This window comes from Humulus lupulus, chromosome 1, assembly GCF_963169125.1.
Source record: "Humulus lupulus chromosome 1, drHumLupu1.1, whole genome shotgun sequence".
In the NCBI taxonomy this organism is placed as follows: Eukaryota; Viridiplantae; Streptophyta; class Magnoliopsida; order Rosales; family Cannabaceae; genus Humulus; species Humulus lupulus.
In genome coordinates, this window is record NC_084793.1 from 102,799,052 (window position 1) to 102,819,087 (window position 20,036).

Here is a 20,036-nt window from a genome sequence, read left to right on the forward strand (position 1 = left end):
TGATTATCAATTTAGCTTCAATCTTTTGATATGTCTAATATGTTTTATCTTTGCTAAACACAATTTGCAATATGCAGGAAAGCAAGTCCATAGGAGCCGAAGTGAATTGGGGTGTGAGATTTAAAGATCCAAAAGATGTTAGTTTACTTACTATATCACTTTTAAGTTTTTTGTGTTGAAAATTTTTGACACTCATTTTTCTAGAGTCAAAACTTCCTTTCAAGCCTTTGCAAGGAGGTCTCATTGCGCTTGCAAGGATGTGGAGTGCAGGGCCGCTCATTTATCCTTAAAGTATGTGCTTTTTCTCAAATTTCTTCTTAGTCATTCTAATCATTAATCACTGGATGCAATAAAGATGTTTAATAGGAGGACTTATGCTCTTTAAATTTACGAGAGATTTGTTATTTCTCTGTTTATGGTGTGACGATAAACTGACAGGGGTATGGTATTTGTGATTTGCTATATCAGATTAAAAAGAGGCGAAAAGATGCAGAAGAGCCTGCAAAGTATTTGGGTTGTGGAGATTGTGAAAATTTGAGCCATTCCCTTACGGTAAAATGTTTTCCTTACACAAAATATGCAAATAAGTGTGTTGCAGTGTATGCACATAATTCTGGTTTCTTTATTTTTATGTTTAGACTGAAATCTAACATCTGTAGGGGCTTATATAGGTTCCTGTTGCTACTGATGATGTGGAGGTGCTTAAGAGAATAACAAAGCAGCTATTTGGGCTGTTCAACATAGGTAATATTTTAGCTACAACATGAGGTGCATTGTTAAAGTTATGGGTAATTAGAGCACCAGAGCTGTAAATGTTGGTCAACCTAGGCTAAAAATGGCCTGTTTGACTAACAATGTGGGCTGGGCCATGTGGGCCCACATTTTGAAAATGCAGGCCCAACAAGATCCATTTGGGACGTGCTGTGCTCTTAACGGGCTTGCACCATTTTTCACATGTCAGTCTATTTTCGTGCTTTAGGGCTCAAATATTGACCCATTTCCAAGCCCATAGTCCTATGTTTGATAAGCCTTTGATAATCCTATGTTTGGTATGAGTTTTATCTTTTTTTAAGCCTTGAAAAGTTAATCTAGTGGGAATTAGCTTACTTTATGATAGGGTAATCTGAAATCCTTTCAAATGAGTGGGTTTCAAACATTCTCCTCAATCACAATAATGTAGGACCACATATAATTAAATTTAAATATTTGACGTAATATATTTAATTAATCAATAAATATAATGAGATTTTATATCTATTAATGAAAAAAATATATATTTTGACAATTAATTATATTATTTGATTTTCTTTTTATGTATAATTATTTTTAAAATTAAATATTAAACTGTTTTTCTTTTTATTGAAATTTTTAAATTAATTTTTCCAACTAAAGAATGTAGTTCAATTCCCAAGAGTCTAATATAATTTTCCATGTAAAATCAAAATTAGTTAAGTTTTCGGACATCATATTCTTCTACTTAATATTCTCATTAATGAGACAATTTTGAACTCCCCATATCAAATGAACCCAAGTTAAATGCACATTTTTGTTTAAATTATATATTTGGTTATTTTTATATGATTTTCAACAATTTTTTTTACATAAATTCATATTGAAGATGTTTATAATTATTAATTTTTAGAGCTTGAATAACTACCTATATACATTCAAATTTGTAACTCAAATCTTAAAAATAAATAAATCTATATGGTTTTAATTTTATAATTTACAGTTTTAATTATAGGACTATAAATACTCAAAGTTATATCATACTTCTATTATCATTATAACTTATTTACAAATAAATATTTATTATCATTATTAATGTCAAATTATCATGTTTAATGTGGATTTTTTACCTTGCTTGCTTTCGGGCTAGTTGTTCGTGCTTCCTTGCTGTGCTTTTGGGTTTGTCTTGTTGTACTGTAGCGTGCCTCTTACAACATTGTGTTGTGCCTAGACCATGCACATCTTTTTTCGTGCCGTGTTCGTGCCTTCCGGATTCATAGTGTCAAAGAAGCAAAATAATTATGTAGACTGATCTTCCATGTAGATATGGGCACTAGTTATTACTGCGTTTTTTTTTGTCTTTTTTTATTAGGAATGCAAAATGGATTATTATTATTTATGCTTTTGCTCAAAAGCAAAAATTTATAATTTCCTAAGGAAAAAAAGTGTGAAAAGAAATGATAATACCGTATTTTTTAATTGTAGTGCCAATGGTGTCATGGAAAGAGATAGTTTTCTACCTTTTAGTTTGTTTGCTTTCACACCTTACATTGATCTGTTCATTATTTTATACCCAGATGTTAAGGAGATTAGGGGTATTGGCTTGCAAGTTTCCAAGCTTGAGAATGCAGATTCATTTAGGCAAGGTACGTTGCTGAATCGTAATTGGTGGTGTTACCATAGCTATGCTCAGTATGGTTACAACATCATATGAACTTAGTCATTTTGGACAAAAAATTTGTTGTTGTGCTTTTGGCTTTTAGTTAGACAAAAACAGTATTGTGTTTTTTGAGACTTATTGGTAGTGATTAATTTCTCTCTGATGACCAAACTGGGCATTATTTTTATTGTTTTAAAGGGTCTGAGAAAAACTCTTTGAAATCATGGTTGAAATCTTCCTCGGTAAGTTCAGAGAAATGTGATTATGTACCAGGCAAGAAGACATTAGTAGGTATGTGAGATTTTTCTTCTGATTTTATCATTCCTTACCTATATGTATATTATAGGCAGTATAGGTACAAAGACATTTTGTTCTTGATCAATTAACTGAATGATGCCCATGTTACAGATTGTGAGGTACTGAGATCTGATGGAATTTGCGGACAGTTATATGAAGAGACCCTTGTTACGAATTCAGTGGATAGCAATCCCTCTAATGGGGAATCTAGCTTTAACTCAAATTCAGCACCTCCACCTTTTTCTCATCTTGATTTTGGAGTTGTAGGGAATCTTCCTCCAGATATTTTTTCAGAGCTAAATGAAATTTATGGAGGGAAGTTAGTTGATTTTGTTGCTAAAAGTAACAGCAAAGGCAAAGGTACCAGCCTTGCAGAAGCTCAAATTTTCTTGGTTATCATTTGCCTTTTTCAATTGTGAATGCTTCATGTTTTTGTTCTCATGTTTATTCAGGAAAAGTGAATGAGGGAGAACGGCTTCCCCTTCACAATCTGGTGCATAAAGACAAATTATCAAGTAAAGATGAGGTAAACTTTTCCACTTTGATTCTTTCTTCCTTGATTTGGCTTACGTATCTAGGTTGTGGCGTAGTCAGATCCTAAGCAGAAATTGAACACAGAAAAAGAAAAAAAATATGAATAATTTTTATTTTGTCCCTTCTCTTGTATATATATTAAAGAAAGAATACAAGAGCTTTTATAGAAAATAAGATAGATTTAAAATCTGACCTAATTTTATAAAAGAAATAAATTAAAATAAATCGTACAAAATCAGGTAACAGAATAGCACCATATCAGAAAAAAATTAAATTCCTTAACCAAGACTTTCCTATAATATTCCCACAGCTTCTTGATAGTTTTTGTTATTATTGAAGCCTCTTATAGAAGCAGAGGATGGTAGTGTTACCCCATTTAGGAGGGTGTGTCAGGGGGTTTAACATGTTAGGGGTCAGCGAGTGTCATTGGGAATGTGAAAAGAAAATGTCAATGTAGGCCATTATTTATGCTCCTTGTTTGTAATTTTGAATGCTTATATGTCTGTACACCAGAAAATTTTGCCACAAAATATTGCTGTCTGGAAGTGATCCTATGTTTTTGCATGCATGGGTTGCAACTTGGCTATATAAACCTAAAAGTTTTGTAGGATTGTCTTTCCTAGATCTCAGTAGAGAATGGGAGAGTTTCTTGTATTAGAATAGAATGCTTACATTCTGGTCTAATGTTGCTTTCATTTAAAGATACTTTCTGGGAGATCTCGTATGATTTCCCAAACTTTGTATTTCATTAATTTTTAATACAAAGTTGTTTCTTTTCAAAAAAAAAAAAAAACAGCCACAACCAATGCCTTCTGTGGGAGGATTGCATAATTTTCCCAGGCCAGATCTTGAGAATGCTGATATAATGCCTTCATCTTTGAGTCAAGTAGATACATCGGTGTTACGACAATTGCCTCAAGAACTGAGAGTTGATATACTTGAGCCGCTTCCTGCACACAGGTTACAAGGACTTCCTTTAAATTCTTCCTTGAGCCCTTATTCAGAACATCCATATCCACTAAATTCATTAAATATCAACGAGGCTGAAAATAATCTTGAGTCAACTGATTCTATGTCAAACAATGACCTCTGGGTCGGAAGTCCTCCCAAGTGGGTTGATGAATTCAGCGAGAACAATTGTGTAATATTGAATATACTTGCGGAGATGTATTACAAGTCAGGATCAAGTCGAAATTTATCTTCAATTCTACGATGTACTACTTTGGAATTTCAGCATATTATAGATGCTCCTGGGTATGAAGGTTGGGATGAAGCTTTACACAAATTTTCGGAGGTTGTCAAGCAGTATGTCAAATTAAAGATTGAGATGGATATTGAAGAGATCTATATTTGTTTCCGTCTGATACAAAGGTACAAATGGATTGCTAATTAAATATCAACCTGCAGGATAGAGCCATTTGTTTGTATTGACAGGTTTTTAAGTTAATTTTTCATTTGAATATATTGCATTTCAGTTCAGTATGTTTTTTTTTTCGTCCACTGTTATATGTTCTTACAACCACTAGAGGTTTTCTTTCCCATCTGTAGGAAAATCAATTTTGAACCTTTTATATTAATCTACTGTCACATTTACTGACATATCATTAATACCAAAAAATATTGAATTCAGCTTTCCATACAAATTGTTAGTCCCCACTGATAAGTTAAAAGAAAACGTACCTGTTAAATAGACTCCCGTACATATATAGATATTTATATATATTAGTTTGTGTTTTGGATTGCTCAAGGAGAAAAGAAGCTTTGGCTTGTCCACTTTTTTTTTTTTTGTATATTATTCAAGTTCCAATAAATATTTGGTAGGGATTTCTCATCAACCATTAGTGTATTGAGGGTTACTTTCATGCTACTGGCTTTAGAAGCGGTCATGTTTTACCTTATTTCAGCGTGGTCATGTATTACCTCACTCATGAATAATTTACTTTTTTTCCCTCACAGATCTATATTATTAATGTCTCCAGGTTCATGTTGAAGTCAAAGTTTCTCTTACATGTTTATGACTCTGTCTTTCCATATCTTCAGGTAAGTTGATAAATAGCATTGGTTCTTTTTTATAATATGTGTAGGTAGAGATGCATCTTTGTGATGTTTGGCCTGGTGGTCTGGCCTGTTCTCGTGAGCCCATGCTGGGTAGCTGGTTAGAACGACCTGACACTACCCATTAATTACGTGGTCTGTGGCGGGCTAACTCATGTAAGTAGAAAAGTTGACCTAACCTATCCCACACATCGGCAAGGATGCTGAGCCAAAAAGTGTTGGCTCGTGGGTCTGCCACGATGGGTTTGTCCGTGGTAGCTATAATATTCAAATATGCATTTTTGAATAGTTCGATTCATCGTTCAAATAGTCAAAATTCTTTGAAAGAACTCTTTCAACGGTTAGATTTGGGTATCAATAGATATTTTTCTACTTTTCATTTCTTATTTCACACTAGTTTCTTTGTTCTCCTAAAACTCTCTTTGCAAAAATATAATGGCTGTACTGAATATTTTTCTTATGTCAATCATCTTTCTCTGCAAATTGTCATGGTTCAGATTGTACCATTAGGGTGAACTTCATGTTTTTGATTCAATGTTGTTCCTTGTGATTTCTACCACACTTGTTGTATTCTTCGTAGCAATGATAATTTAACATATTACTGAGGCCATTCTACCTCTTTACATGCCTAAAGGCCTATCCCATCTCGCATTATATGTGCGGGCAAGGCCGGTCCAGTCAGCCCTACTACAGTGTCAAACCAGGGCTGATCCATCTTGGCACCATAGCAAGATGGGCCTTGGCCTAAGTCCACATTTGCATCTGTAGGAGATCAGGCCACCTTCAATTTTAAATGTTTTAGGTGTATTAAGAAGTAGATTACATTATGTTTACCTTTCTTTTTGCTTTTTATTGCACTCACTTTGTTTTCAATTTTCTTTCTTCAATAATTCGTTAGGCATCTGTTAGTGAAAGCTATGGAGGAAACTTGCACTTACCCTTTGGTTAGTGCTTGAATGTGATGCATCAACATCCCAAGTGGAGTTGGAAAGGTATTTTATAATGAAACTCTAACATCCTAAGGCTGGGTTGTTAGTCCCTTTGAGGTAAGTTTCTTGATGTTTTTTTTTAACCTCAAGTTAATGGTCAAATGTTTTAAGAGATTTCTTACTAAATTAGGTGTTACAACTCTTATTTAATTACCGGTAATTGTGTTGGTTTCCTAGATTTGTTTGAGTTTTCTAGATCTAGTTACTTGTTGTTTGGGTTCCCTAGTTTTCATGATCAAGGCTTTAATTAATTTTTTTAGTGGTTGGGTTCTTTGTATCTTTTGGTTATAAGAGAAGCAGCATGTGTATGGTTTCTCACCCCGAAATACATTAAGAAATTTGCAGAAACACATTTTCTTTATTTGTATCTTCTTTTGGGGTCATTTGATTTGGTATTCAGAGCTGGATTCTGACAATGGCTATGGCAAACAGGATTAAAGCACAAAAATTTGAAGAAAATGTGAGGCAACTGAAAAAGACAACAAAGAAAAGTCTGTCAGATTTATAAAAAATGGTGGCTGTTGTGAGATTGAAACTTGACTAGTTGTCGACAGGAAGCGAAAATTCTAACAACAAAAGCAACGATTACTAATAATAGATGTGAGTTGAACAGTTCTTTGAATGGTAGGAACTTTGTTCAAGCTCAATTCTCTAATGTAAATTATCCCAAATTTGTGATGGACAATAGTACCAAAACGAGACCTTATTTGATGGGAAGGCATTTCAAGATAATGACCAGATTTGGAAAAATTCTTGAAACCAATTCAAGAAATGCAACAAGAGTTTAGAGAAGCTCGAAGGGCCACTGCTTGATTCAACCGGTCAAGAACTTGGTGGTGGCTCCAATAGAAGGTGCAACGACAAGACAAATCAGAGTGACAGTGGTGAACGGTGAAGAATGTGGCATGACGTTGGCTCAAGGCAAGGGTGTTACTTGTTCGCTTAAAATGGGGTCTTTAGTAGCAATGTTGATGGGGGCGCCTGTGTAGGATTGGGCAACGACAACGACAATCAACGTGGTGGGCTGAGAGGCGTTCATGTTAAACACCAAGTGGTGGTGGCTGGATTTGCCAGGGTTTAATGTGTGTTTAAAGGGTCATTTCCAAATTTTTGGATTTTAATGGTGATAGATATTTCACACTAGATCAACTTACAAGTGTTGAGAAATTGGAGGCTGCTGTAATATGTTCTAAAGGTGATGCACTTTCTTGGTTTCATTGACTGCATCATAGGAGTTTGAGTTGAAGTTGGTCAGGGTTGAAGGTGCTAATGTTGCAGCGATTTCCACTATTGAAGGACGGGAACACATTGCAAAAGCTGGTCACTCTTAAGCAAAAAGGTTCTGTGGTGGCTGAGTATAAAAGACAATTTAAGGTGTATGCAATACCTTTGAATAATATTTTTGATGAAGTCCTTGAGAATGTATTTGTTAATGGATTGAAAGAAGAGATAGAGGGAAATTACAACTGTTTGAACCGGTGGGAGATGAGTACACAAGCATGATAGAAGGGAGAGAAGAGGGTGTTGAAACATCTAATGAACCCGTAGAGTTGTCTTTAACTTGGTAGGATTGTCCAATCTTCAAACGATTAAGGTACAGGGAATGATTAAGGATCAGCTGGTAATGGTGCTTGTAGATTGTGGGGCTACTCACAATTTTATCTCTTTAGAGTTTGTGAAGAAATTGAGTCTTACGATATGTGCAATGAGAGAATGTGAAATTCCCATGGGAAATGGATTGATGGTGAGGAATAAAGGCACTTATAATGGTACGGTTTTGAGAATTCAAGATAATGAAATTCAAGAGAATTTCTTGTCTTTGGAGTTGGGAAGTGCTGATGTGATCCTTGGAATTCATTGTGATAACTCTAGAAATTAGAGTTAATTCTGTGGGTTCCCTAGCTGAAGATAGTGTGTTTTAAGAGTAATAACTAATGTTTTGAATGTGTTGTGCATTCTTTTGAGTAGTTTAAGCAAATGTTAGTCTTGGGTGAACTTTTGAATTGAAGAATATTATTTTTGGTTAAATTGGTAATGGAAATGCTAAAAGTTGACTTAAGGTTCTGATTGTTATCACAGGGTCAAAGAATATATATATAAGAATTGAAAAAGAGGCGATGAATATGTTGGATTCCTGCGAATGTTGTAGCATCTCTGTGACAACTGGAAGAAATCAGCAGCTTAATGAGACACATGTCATCTCTGTGACAACTGGAAGAAATCAGCAGCTTGATGAGACACATTTCATCTCTGTGACAACTGGAAGAAATCAGCAGCTTAATGAAACACATGTTTTGAGGAGTTAGTAAGCCCAACAGTAAGACAAGCTGAAGAGGTGTTGAGGAAAGTGTCATACTATCCTTTTGTGCTCACCTAAACATCTTTGTTGCCCTAGAAAAAAGATAAAAAGAATTAAGTAGTCAGCCCCCAAGGATGTAAGAGGAGAACAAGGAGAGATGTCAGAATAATTAGGATCAATTAGGAATCAATTAAGTGTAATTTTAATTTAATTACTCAAGATTTCAGTTTCCTTTTTGGTTGTAATTCTCTTTTTTTTTTGAGGTTGTAATTCTCCTTGATTTAAGGAGATTTAAGGAAAGTTAGGGTTGTAATGTGCTATTTATACATCTGTTTTTCATGAGTAAAATAAAACAATATTCCATGGCCATTTATTTACATGGTATCAGAGAATATAGGTGAGCCATGGAATATAGACGAGCTATGACTGGGCAGAAAACTAACCCCTCGCTTCGGCACCAGGGGTAAATACAGGTGACGATTTCAGTTTGACTAGTGGCTTCGCCACTTTTGAAACGATCCAGTCTGCGTTCCAACCTCACCATTGACAAAATGAAAATTCCTCACAATTATGCCACCGATACATTTGGCTCATTCTCTTTCCAGTTGATGAATGACAAATTGAATGGTCATAACTACTTTGAATGGGCTCAATTCGTGAAGCATGCCATATGGCAGAGGAAAGCTTAACCAACTAACCGGAGAGTCACGAAAACCGGCAATGGGAGACCCAACAATCATTGATATGGTGATCAAAAAATTTGTTAGTCATGGCTTGGCTTATAAATTTAATGGAACCAGCCATAGCAAAACCCCATATGTTCTTTCTTGCTGCCAAGGATGTATGGAAGGCAGTATGGAAGATGTATCAAGATGTTGAAAACTCCTATCATATTTTCGAACACAACAAAGCCATGGAGCTCCAAACAAGGAGATTGGGTTGTTATGTGTAATTTTGGAGAATTAATATTTTTCTTACCTTTCATTAAGAGCTGAATAGGCATATAAATATTACTAAGGGTTTAACAACTCAGAAAAATAAAAGCCATAAAAATAGGATCTGTCTAACAATACTAACACTTAGTTCCTAGACTTAGGGTAACAACCTAAGACCGATTATACTAACCCAACTTTACACAATTTAATTCACACTCCCCCTCAAGTTGGCATATAGATATAAAAAATACCCAACTTGTTTACAAGAAAATCAAACGTTGGTTTAAACAAGCCTTTTGTTAAGATATCAGCAGTTTGATCTTCGGACTTTACAAACGGGATACAAATCACCCCTTCTTCCAAAAAATACTTCATCTCTCCTGGATCTTTGATTTCAAATTCTCTAGAGAGCTTATTTTTCATTGCCTCTAGTTCTTCTAGATTGTCTCCGGTGAGAAGGATATCATCTACATAGACAATAAGGACTGCAATCTTTCCATTGTTTGAGTAACGAGTGAACAAAGTATGATCTAATTGCGCTTGAGTGTAGCCTTGTTTCTTCACTACTTGAGTGAACCTCTCGAACCAAGCTCGTGATAATTGTTTCAACCCATAAAGTGCTTTTTTCCAATCTACAAACTTTAGTTCCAAATTTGTGTTCAAAACCTGGTGGTGGAAGCATATACACCTCTTCTTCCAATCTCCTATTCAAAAAAGCATTCTTCACATTGAACTATCTTAGAGGACAGTCTAAATTAGCTGCAATAGACAACAAAATTGAAACAGTGTTAAGTTTAGCTATGAAGCAAAAATCTCGGTGCAATCAATACCATAGGTTTGTGTAAACCCCTTGGCCACCAATCGAGCTTTGCGTCTTTCTAGAGTTCCATCTCCATTGAATTTGGGTGTAAAAACCCACTTGCAGCCGACTATTGGAGCACCCTTGGGAAGATCTTCAAGTCTCCATATTTGTTTTTTCTCAAGTGCACTCTGATAGACCTCCCCTCACTTGTGTGTACACAAGGAGAGGAAAGCGTGAAAGGAAGGCCAAGTCAGCAGCTGAGGTGGACTCGGCCGATAGTTAGTTAGAAGAGAGTTAGTAGAATGCGGAGAGGTGCACAGGCGTATGATGTATTACTGAGATTAGAATAAGAGTAAGGTTAGCTAGTTATTTGGGGTGTGGAGAAATTAGTAGGCTGTAACCTTGGGAAAGAATTCAGGCTCTCGAATTCCTGATTATTTAATACAAATGTTCAGTTTCTTTGCCATTATTTTCGGTATTCCAGCCAGTTGTTTACTAATTCTTGCAGAAAGTGCTTATTGAGTGGTATCAGAGCCAATACGATCTTACATGGGCCCAAGAAAAGATGCTCAAATCGAGATTTTGGAGGAAAAGATAGTCGATGCAATCGGATTTTTACCGGGAGATGACCGAGGTTTGCTCGGACTTTCAGAGGTTTCCGACGGAGCTTGATTTGCTTAAATCGGATGTTCAACGTATTCCAACACTGGAGAAGAAGATTGGCTTCGTGGTGGGCCACCTTGCGCAGCTGATGCAGGTCACTGGACGTCCAACTGTCGACACTATAGCTGCCAGTGACGATCGTCAACGTCGCGTGGTTGAAGGGGATGGGTTATCTACTCCGGCTAAGTCTTTTGGGGACCAATCCATTCCTCCACCATAGAACCAGCCTGATCCCTTTGGATTTGCACATCATTTTGGTTGTGACTATCGGCCACCCCGAATGGATTTACCGTTGTTCTCCGGTGACAATCCGGAGGGATGGATTTTCAGAGCGAAATGGTATTTTTTACTGGATCGATTAACCGAAGCTCACATGTTGGAGGCGGCCATCATAGGCTTGGAGGGAGACGCTTTAACGTGGTTACAATGGGAAAACCAACAACGACCAATTTCTTTATGGGCAACTTTGAAAAATTTGCTGTTATTGCGATTTCGAGCTGTTCCGGTAGGCTTCTTGTCTGAAGAATTGTTGTCTGTGCATTAGGATACCACCGTGAAAGAAAACCGGATTAAATGGGAGGCTATCGCATCTCGTGTTCCAGACATGCCAGAGCATATACTTGAAGGCAGCTTCGTGAAGGGATTGAAGGAGGAGATTAAGAGTGCCTTGCACATATTACAGCCCATGGGTCTGGCCCAAATTATGGAAACAGCACAGCGAATAGAGGAGAGCCATCAATTGGGTTCAACGGGCTAGCCTACATGAGTAACAGGTTCCAAGGTTCCAAGCCTAACATTAGCCCTATCATTCCATTTCGTCCATCGTTTACTCCATTTTCGGCCAGATCGGCATCGGCTATTTTATCATCGACACCCGCTCTTAGTCCTTCCAATTCCTCAAAAATGGTGGCAACTCCATCTATGAAACGATTGACTAAGGCTGAATACCAAGACAAAAAAGCTCGTGGGGTGTGTTTTAAATGTGATAAGAAATTTCACAGGGGCCATGAATGTGAACAAAAAGCTTTACAGGTCATGTTGACGATGGATGATGATGACTTGTCATATCCAATGGATTCTCCACCACCTACTCCAGAATTGGGTACCAAAAGTGTCGCAGAAGAAACTTTAGCCACTCTTTCTCTTATTTCCTTGGTCGGAATTACTTCAACTCATACCATGAAATTGGCTGGCCATATTGGACAACAACCAGTCACAGTGTTGATCGATAGCGGCGCTACTCATAATTTCATATCCATGGGCATCGTCTCGACGACAGGCTTACCAATCACGACTACATCTTGTTATGGGGTTCTTTTGGGCACAGGTGGCAAAGTAAGAACCGAGGGAATTTGCAGCCAAGTTGAATTGGATTTGGGAGCCTTAAGATTGGTGACTGATTTTTTACCGTTAGAATTGGGCAGGGCAGATGTCATATTAGGCATTAAGTGGCTGGAAACATTGGGCAACATGCAGGTTAATTGGCGTTCAATGGTTATGAAATTCGAGATGGGAGGCACTTGGGTTACTTTGCAAGAGGATCCCACTCTTTGCAAATCTCAGATATCCTTGAAGGCGATGATTTAGACAGTGCAGCGTGAGGGTCAAGGATTTTGGGTTCAATTAGGCACTTTGGCAGTGGATCAGAATGAAGATAAAGGCTCTATACCACCTGTTGAGACTTCCTTATTGCAGAAATTCGATGGTGTCTTTCAAGTGCCTTCGGGGCTCCCGCCCACCAGGACTAGAGAATAAACTATTACTTTACGAGAGGGTGTTGGACCCGTGTCAGTTCGACCATACTGTTATGCTCAAGCGCAGAAGGATGAAATTGAACGTTTGATGACTGAAATGTTGAAGGCAGGAATAGTCCAGCCTAGTACTAGCCCATTTTCGAGTCCCGTTTTATTAGTAAAAAAGAAAGATGGGAGTTGGCGATTTTGTGTCGATTATTGAGCCCTTAATCGCGAGACGGTCGCAGACAAGTTTCCCATTCCGGTCATTGATGAGTTGTTGGACGAGCTATACGGCGCCATTGTTTTTTTCCAAACTGGATCTGAAATCAGGGTACCACCAGATTCGGATAGCTGCTGCCGATATTGAAAAGACGTCTTTTCGAACGCACGAGGGACACTGAGTTTTTGGTCATGCCTTTTGGCCTTACTAATGCACCAGCCACATTTCAGGCTCTTATGAATGAGGCTTTTCGCGATTTTTTGCGCAAGTTTGTACTAGTACTCTTTGACGATATTTTGGTATATAGTCCATCTCAGGAGGCTCATGTTTGACACTTAGAATTGGTGCTGGAAAGGCTGCAGCAACACCAGTTGTATGCCAATAGGAAAAAGTGCTTGTTTGCTAAGCCAAGTGTGGAATATTTGGGCCATCTTATATCAGAAAAAGGGGTAGCATCTGGTCCTGCTAAGCTCTCTGCAATGGTGGATTGGCCGGTTCTGAAGACTATTCGGCAACTACGAGGATTCCTTGGACTGACTAGGTATTATCAGAAATTTGTTCATGGTTATGGCAGCATCATATGCCCTCTTACTGACCAGCTGCAAAAAGACGCTTTCAATTGGTCACCGGAGGCCTAAGAAGCTTTTTTTTTTAAAAGAAGAGACAGAGGTCAGGAAGACCTCCTCTCAAAATCAATAATAACCCTCACTTTTGGCGGAGGAATACCATGGAAACAAAAATACGACATATACAAAGCCTTAGAAAAAGCCTGAACAAGAAAGATTAGGACCACAAATACATCCATAAGAAAATAATACAAGGACAAAGGGACACCCACTACAGCCCAGACTACACTACCAAAAAACTCTTCCACTCTCTAGAGAGATCCAAAAAGGATAAACCCTCAAAACCCTTTGTGCGATACACCCAAGTAGCCACCCAGAATTTAATTCTTTCCCAAATGATTGAAGGAAGGCTAGACTTTTCGTCAAAAATTCTGCTATTTCGTTCTAACCAAATTGCTCAAAAAGTAGCTAAAATTGTGGCCCTCCATAGCTTATTCAAACGATTATTCCCCAATAAACCAGCGCATAACAATTGGGAGCAAGAAGAAGGATGGCACCAACTCACCCCAAATTCACCCCACACCTTTGACCAAATTGACTGGGCCAACTCGCAAAACAAAAATAGGTGAGATACAGATTCAACCGCCTTTTTACAACAAACACACCAACTAGGAGAGAGACTAAGATACGGACAGCGACGCTGTAGAACATCAATAACACTGAGTTTCTCCAAACACAATAACTACCTGAAAACCTTTATTTTAGAAGGAACTTGGCTTTTCCACAAGATCCTTGCCCACAACACATCCGCCCGGACATCATTGCAAATTAGCTTCTGAAAAGCGGACTTGCAAGAAAACAACTCGCTGGGATCGGCCTCCCAAACCCTCCTATCGTCCAAGATAGACGGTAACTGAACAAACTCCAAAACCCTTAGTAGCTCAATCAAAGAAGTTACTTCCCTATCGAAAAGAGGCCTTCTAAAACGAAAATTCCAATCCACCCCTTCTCCCCCGTCCTTAGAAACACTCAACTCGAAAATTGGAATGTTCTTAGCTTGAGAAATGATGGCCAAATTCGAAAACCTTTCCTTCAATGCTTGTCCTTCAATCCAAACGTCCTCCCAAAACCTCACCAAATCTCCGCGCCCCACTTTAAAGTGAACCATCCCCAAGTATTCGTCATAAAGAGAAGAGATGTCCTTTATTGACAGCTATTGACAGCCAATAGAATCAGAAAATTAGTTTGTTTCCTTACTTAGAATATTTTCATTCATTGTAAATATACAGAAATTAATTCCTTTATTATGTCTTTTGTGTATATATACTGTGTAACGAAATGAAGAAAGTAGACCATATATTTTCATCTCAAGCAATATCTATAGTTTTCTATATTTTTCACATGGCATCAGAGCCCTAAGGTTGTCTTCCTAACCTCTGGTTCGTGTCTAAGCCATCTCTGTCCTGTCCAGCGCTTTCGCTTCCCGCTGCCCTCACATCGCTCTTGGTCCTCAACGGAGCACTCCACTCGTCGCCCTAGTCGCTTGCCCAAATCGATTTGCCTTACCCATCTGTCAAGATCGTTGCTTGGTCTTTGAGAGAGTCCACTGATTGAAGGTCCTTGTCTGATACCTGTTTTTTTTGTTCACTTTTTTTTTTTTCGTCTAAGCCGATACCTTTTTTTTTTTTCTTTCCTCATATCGATATATTTTTTTTTTCCCTCACAATCCTTACCCACGTTGCCCACCCCATTCCATCAGCACATATATATATATATATCTTTATATATATTAAATCCCACACAAACAGCCAAAAAAAACCCAGTACCGTACGTCCAACTCAATTTTTTTTTCAAACCAACTTTTTTTCTTTTAAGCAATGTCTTTTAATGAAGAAGCCACCTCTCCAACCAGTGGTACCACCACTTCCCAAGTACCCACTCAATCTGGCTCCAGTGGTACAACCACTTCCCAAGTACCCACTCAATCTACCCACTCAATCTATAGTCACGACAGTGGTTCTATTCAAATTACAACTCACAAGCTTGAAGGAAAAAACTACTTGGAATGGGCACAATCAGTCAAAATTGTCATATGCGGTCGCGGTAAACTTGGCTATATTACTGGTGACCTCCCTGCTCCACCATTGGATGATCCCACTTACAAGGTATGGCAAGCTGAAAACTCAATTGTTCTTGCCTGGCTAATCAATTCCATGGATCCAAAAATTAGTCGCAGGTATCTTTTCTTCAAAACTGCCAAAGAAGTATGGGATGCTGCCAGAAAAATGTACTCTGATCTTGGAAATACCTCTCAAATATTTGAGATTCGAACAAAACTCAAAGAAATCAAACAAGGTACTCAAACTGTGACTCAATATTTTTCAGCTCTCCAAGACTTATGGCAGGAACTTGATCTCTATCTGGAGACCACACCATTATGTAGTGCATGCAGTATCATCCATCGACAAAATTTGGAAAAAGAAAGGGTGTATGAGTTTCTTACTGGGTTGACTCACCACCTTGATGAGGTTCGCGGTCGCATAATCAGTCGCTCTCCCCTCCCTGATACTGAAGAAGCTTTCTCTGAAGTTCGTCGTGAAGAGGCACGACGTCGAGTCATGCTCCATACTTCAGATTCCCAACCACTGGAAGGCTCTGCTCTTGCTGCCAGATCTGGCTCACGAGAGAAATTCAATCCTGATCCGAGACCAAACCGTAAGGGAGAGCGACCTTGGTGTGATCATTGTAAACGCCATGGGCATACTCGTTCTTCTTGTTGGGAAATTCATGGTAAACCAGCCAACTGGACTCCTCGACGTTCCAATGACAAGAAGGCCTATCAAGCTCAAACGCAAGACATCGATGGTACCTCATCCGACATCTCTCAGGGAACCACTTCCTTCCCCTTCAGTAAGGAACAAATTGCTCATTTATACACTCTTTTGAATCAGTCAGCTCCCCATAATTCCAGTGGATCTAATATTGCATCATGCTCTGTTGCACACTCTGGTAATTTCTCATCTACTATACAAAATTTTCAAACACCATGGATAATTGATTCAGGTGCTTCTGATCACATGACTAGTTTGTTTCACTTGTTTGACTCTTACTCTCCGTGTTCCAATAATTCAAGTGTCAAGATTGCCGATGGCACTCTTTCTCCAATTGTAGGAATTGGTACAATTAAATTGTCAAATGACTTATCTCTGAAATCAGTCCTTCATGTTCCTTCCTTAAACTGCAATTTAATTTCTGTTAGTAAGTTCACTGCTGATAATAGTTGTCTTGCTAAGTTTTCTTCTACTTCCTGTCAATTTCAGGAACTATCTTCGGGGAGGACGATTGGCAGTGCTAGGTTTCATGGTGGCCTTTATTTCTTTGAAGATCGTCGACGAATAACACAACCCTCTAGTTTGTCTTCCAATTATGTTTCTACTTTCAATCCTGTTTCTAATAAAGACAAGATTATGTTATGGCATTATCGACTTGGACATCCAAGTTTTTCATACTTAAGACATGTGTTTCCAGATTTATTTTTAAATAATAAAATTGAGTCTTTCCAATGTGATATTTGTCAATTTGCTAAACATACTCGATCTGTCTTTCCTCAGAAGATTTATACACCCACTAGTCCATTTTCATTAATTCATAGCGATCTATGGGGGCCTTCCAAAGTCACTACTGTCAATGGTCATCAATGGTTCATCACGTTCATAGATGACCACACACGCCTCACTTGGGTATATCTTCTCAAACACAAGTCTGAAACACATAATGTCTTTCGAACTTTCCATATGATGATTCAAACACAGTATCAAGCATCTATTCGTATATTACGAACAGATAATGGCACAGAATATTTCAATTCCGTTTTGGGCACCTATCTTTCCCAAAATGGGATCATTCATCAAAGTTCATGTGTCAGTACCCCTCAGCAGAATGGGGTAGCTGAACGGAAAAATCGCCACCTCTTAGAAGTAGCCCGATCCCTACTTTTCACTATGCACGTCCCTAAATCCTTTTGGGGGGATGCCATTCTCACCGCTGCCTATCTTATTAATCGTCTTCCTAGTCGACCTCTTCACTTTAGGACACCTTATTCTATTCTTTGTTCCTCATATCCTCATATTTCCTCAAACTCTCTGCCTGTTAAAATATTTGGGTGTACATCCTTTGTTCATGTTCACCCTCGAGATCGCACTAAACTTGATCCACGAGCGATAAAAACTATCTTCCTTGGTTATTCTCCCACTCAGAAAGGCTATCGGTGTTATTGTCCTCTTACAAAGAAAACTTATGTCTCACGTGACGTCACCTTTTTTGAAAATACTCCTTACTTTTCTCCCACTTCGCTTCAGGGGGAGATCCACACTCACGATGAAGCTCAATGGTCGTGGGGGTTAGACGTTCCTCTTGATTCCCATATACATTCTTTAGACTCAATAGACAAATCAAATGACTTGAATTCCCAAGTTCTTGACGTGAATTCTCAAGTTCTTGCTCCACCATCTGATTCAGATTCTAAGTCACCAAGCCTTGATCCATCCTTAAAATCAGTTGAAACAGATATTCATCCACAAAATCAACAAGAGCTCCATGTTTATTCTAGGCGACAAAGAAATAAACAAATCATGAATCCAAAGCACAGTCAAGAGACCAATCCGGTGGTAGATCCTCATTCTCAAGAAATGTCAGGTGATTTCCCTTCAAACACTATTTCTGACCTAGACATTCCTATAGCATTGCGAAAAGGAACTAGGTCTTGCCCTAAATATCCTATCTCCATGTTTATTTCCTATTCAAATTTGTCATCTTCTTTTAAAGCTTTTACTTCTAGCTTGTCAGACATTGTTATTCCTAGGAATATTGATGAAGCACTCGAAATTCCTGAATGGAGAACAGCTGTCCATGAAGAGATGCGAGCTCTTAAAAAAACGGAGACTTGGGAATTAGTGGAATTACCACCTGGAAAAGGAGTGGTAGGATGCAAATGGGTGTTCACGGTCAAGTTTAATGCAAATGGATCTATCGAGAGATACAAAGCACGGTTAGTTGCAAAGGGGTTTACACAAACCTATGGGATTGACTATACCGAAACTTTCGCTCCTGTTGCAAAACTCAATACTATCAGAGTCTTACTTTCATTGGCAGCCAATCTGGATTGGGAGTTACATCAACTAGATGTAAAAAATGCATTCTTAAACGGTGAACTGGAAGAAGAAGTGTACATGGTTCAACCTCCTGGATTTGAAGAAAAATCTCCCAAAATTGTTTGCAAACTCAAAAAATCTCTCTATGGCCTGAAACAATCTCCTCGGGCATGGTTTAATCGTTTTTCAAAGGTAGTCAAGGGTCTCGGCTACACACAGGGTCAGACAGATCATACTCTATTCATTAAACACTCAGGAAAAGGAGAGATGACTATCCTGATTGTATATGTGGATGATATAATAGTCACCGGCAACAATTCCAGGGAGATAACTTTGATCAAAGGACTATTGTCAAAAGAGTTTGAAGTCAAAGATCTTGGAACATTGAGATACTTTCTTGGTATGGAAATTGCTAGAAGCAAAAAAGGTATTTCTGTATCACAAAGGAAGTATACACTTGATCTTCTAAAAGAAACTGGAATGCAAGATTGTAAGGCTAGCAGAACTCCAATCGAACTGGGAAATAAAGATCGAATGTTTAAAGGGGAATCAGTTGACAAAGGCCGATATCAACAGTTAGTTGGAAAGCTCATTTATCTCTCACATACTAGACCCGACATTGCATTTGCTGTTAGTCTAGTAAGTCAATATATGCATGATCCATGTCAAGGACACCTTAATGCTGTGTATCGAGTGTTAAGATATTTGAAGCAAACTCCAGGCAAGGGTCTGTTTTTCAAGAAAACTTTTAAAAGAAATGTCGACGTATTCACTGATGCAGATTGGGCCGGATCGATTGATGACAGAAAATCTACATCAGGATACTGTACTTTACTTTGGGGCAACTTAGTAACATGGCGAAGTAAGAAGCAGTCTGTTGTTGCGAGGAGCAGTGCAGAAGCTGAATACAGAGCCATGGCTCATGGAGTGTGCGAAGCAATTTGGATAAAAAGGCTGCTAGAGGAATTAAAAATTAAGTATGAAGCTCCCGTCCATCTTTACTGTGACAACCAGTCTACTATTAGTATTGCTCACAACCCAGTTCACCATGACAGAACAAAACATGTGGAAGTAGACCGTCACTTTATTAAGGAGAAAATTGATGAAGGAATTATAAAAATTGAGTATGTCCACACTGATCAACAACTTGCAGATATTCTTACCAAAGGATTATCTGAAAAAATATTTGATTTTCTTATGAACAAGCTTGGACTAATCAATATCTATAGTCAAGCTTGAGGGGGAGTATTGACAGCTATTGACAGCCAATAGAATCAGAAAATTAGTTTGTTTCCTTACTTAGAATATTTTCATTCATTGTAAATATACAGAAATTAATTCCTTTATTATGTCTTTTGTGTATATATACTGTGTAACGAAATGAAGAAAGTAGACCATATA

At 38.1% G+C, this 20,036-nt stretch overlaps 1 protein-coding gene across 11 annotated transcripts in view; it reads left to right on the top strand.

Moving 5' to 3' along the window:
- The window catches only part of LOC133796511 (DNA repair protein REV1), a 60,286-nt gene that overhangs the window by 12,926 nt on the left and 27,324 nt on the right, over positions 1-20,036 (top strand). For 2 of the 11 annotated variants that reach the window (XR_009875471.1, XR_009875475.1), the window contains exons 13-23: positions 78-137; positions 205-291; positions 469-552; positions 672-744; positions 2,307-2,375; positions 2,588-2,680; positions 2,798-3,046; positions 3,139-3,212; positions 4,017-4,591; positions 5,200-5,260; positions 6,174-6,321. Coding sequence is in view for 2 of the 11 variants with exons in the window: in XM_062234082.1 (XP_062090066.1) it covers positions 78-137; positions 205-291; positions 469-552; positions 672-744; positions 2,307-2,375; positions 2,588-2,680; positions 2,798-3,046; positions 3,139-3,212; positions 4,017-4,591; positions 5,200-5,260; positions 6,174-6,224 (1,476 nt within the window). In the remaining 9 variants the exon portion in view is untranslated. Of the gene's footprint in view, positions 1-77; positions 138-204; positions 292-468; positions 553-671; positions 745-2,306; positions 2,376-2,587; positions 2,681-2,797; positions 3,047-3,138; positions 3,213-4,016; positions 4,592-5,176; positions 5,261-5,304; positions 5,432-6,173; positions 6,322-6,696; positions 6,865-8,343; positions 8,937-20,036 lie in introns of those variants that run through there. The other 9 variants (XR_009875478.1, XM_062234093.1, XR_009875481.1 and 6 more) reach the window with 8 other exon arrangements.